General features: G+C 48.4%; 1 protein-coding gene across 1 annotated transcript in view; it reads left to right on the top strand.

The window, feature by feature from the left end:
* Positions 1–353: 353 nt before the first annotated feature.
* TNFSF10 (TNF superfamily member 10) overlaps positions 354–1,252 on the top strand; it is an 11,549-nt gene continuing 10,650 nt past the window's right edge. The window contains exon 1 of the mRNA XM_029962324.1: positions 354–455. Within this exon, the coding sequence (XP_029818184.1) occupies positions 354–455 (102 nt within the window). The remainder of the gene's footprint in view (positions 456–1,252) is intronic.

Below are 1,252 nucleotides of genomic sequence, written 5' to 3'. Positions count from 1 at the left end.
GGAGTCAAGATTTCATCCTGTCCTGCAGCAACATCGTGAAAGTGAACTAACTCAAATCTCTGCACTTGGATCCCAGTTTTCCGTGACTGCACTGTCAGCAGACCATACTGGTGCTACCTGTGCTGATTTAAAAGCATCAGCAGATAATTATGGAGTTGCTTATAATCCAGTCTGTGTGAGGTGAAGGTGTCAAAACCTCATTGAAAGTCAGAGGATACACTCTAAAGCATGGACCTGCCTTTGCAAAACTGCTATCTGGGTATAACAGTTTGGAGAAAAGTCTGCAAAAGAAATCTTAGAGGTCTGAAAAACCAACCAAACCCCAAAGGGCCTTCAGATAAAGAAAGCCCAAAATGTACCTGGCATCCATGTACTGTGACATCAGGCACGTCATGACTGGGCAGCAGAAGCGATGGGCTGGAGCTCGTGGCACAGTACAGGTTATTGGCTCACAGGTACAGGTTATCAGCTCCCAGGCACCTTTCTGTGATGTACCAGCTCTACAGGAGAAGCTGCAGAGGACACAACATGGATAAGGACAGCACACAAAGCACAAGGACCTGCTGGAGCAAGTCCAGAAGATGCTCAAAGGGCCAGAGCACCTCTTCTATGGAGAAAGGCTGACAGAAGTGGGATTGTTCAGCTGGTCTCTAGGGGAGACCTTAATGTAGCCTTTCAGAACTTTAAGGGGGTTTATAACAAATATGGGGACAGACTTTTTAGCAGGGCCTGTTGCCATAGGGCAAAGGATAATGATTTTAAACTGAAGGATTACAGTTAGATATAAGAAAGAAGTTATTTACAATGAGGAGAAGTTTTTTACAATTAGGGTGATGAGGCCCTGGCACAGGTTGCCCAGTGAAGCTGTGGCTTATTCCATCTCTGGAAGTGTTCAAGGACAGGTTGGATGGGGCTTGGAGCAACCTGGAATAGCAGAAGGTGTCCCTGCCCATGGCACGGAGGGTTGGAACGAGATGACCTTTAAGGTCCCTTCCAACCCAAACCAATCTGTGATTCTATGATCCCATAACACAACTTGGAATGGGGAAACTCTGGGCCTCTCTGTGCTCTTAACCAAGAGCCTTAATGTCTCAAAAAAAAATGCGGTTTCCATCATTCCCTGGTGGTGAGCGCTCAGAAATGCTCTGCAGCGTGACGGCTCTGTAATGACGCCCCCACATCTTAGCAACGACCCCGCACTTCGGTGCGATGGAGAAGCGCCCGCACCCTCCCGTCCCGGCGGGGCGGAGGG

This window comes from Manacus vitellinus, unplaced genomic scaffold (assembly GCF_001715985.3).
Source record: "Manacus vitellinus isolate BGI_N305 unplaced genomic scaffold, ASM171598v3 scaffold_45_pilon, whole genome shotgun sequence".
NCBI lineage: Eukaryota > Metazoa > Chordata > Aves > Passeriformes > Pipridae > Manacus > Manacus vitellinus.
The sequence above is the reverse complement of the archived record's forward strand: the minus strand, read 5'-3'. Positions and strand labels throughout refer to the sequence as shown.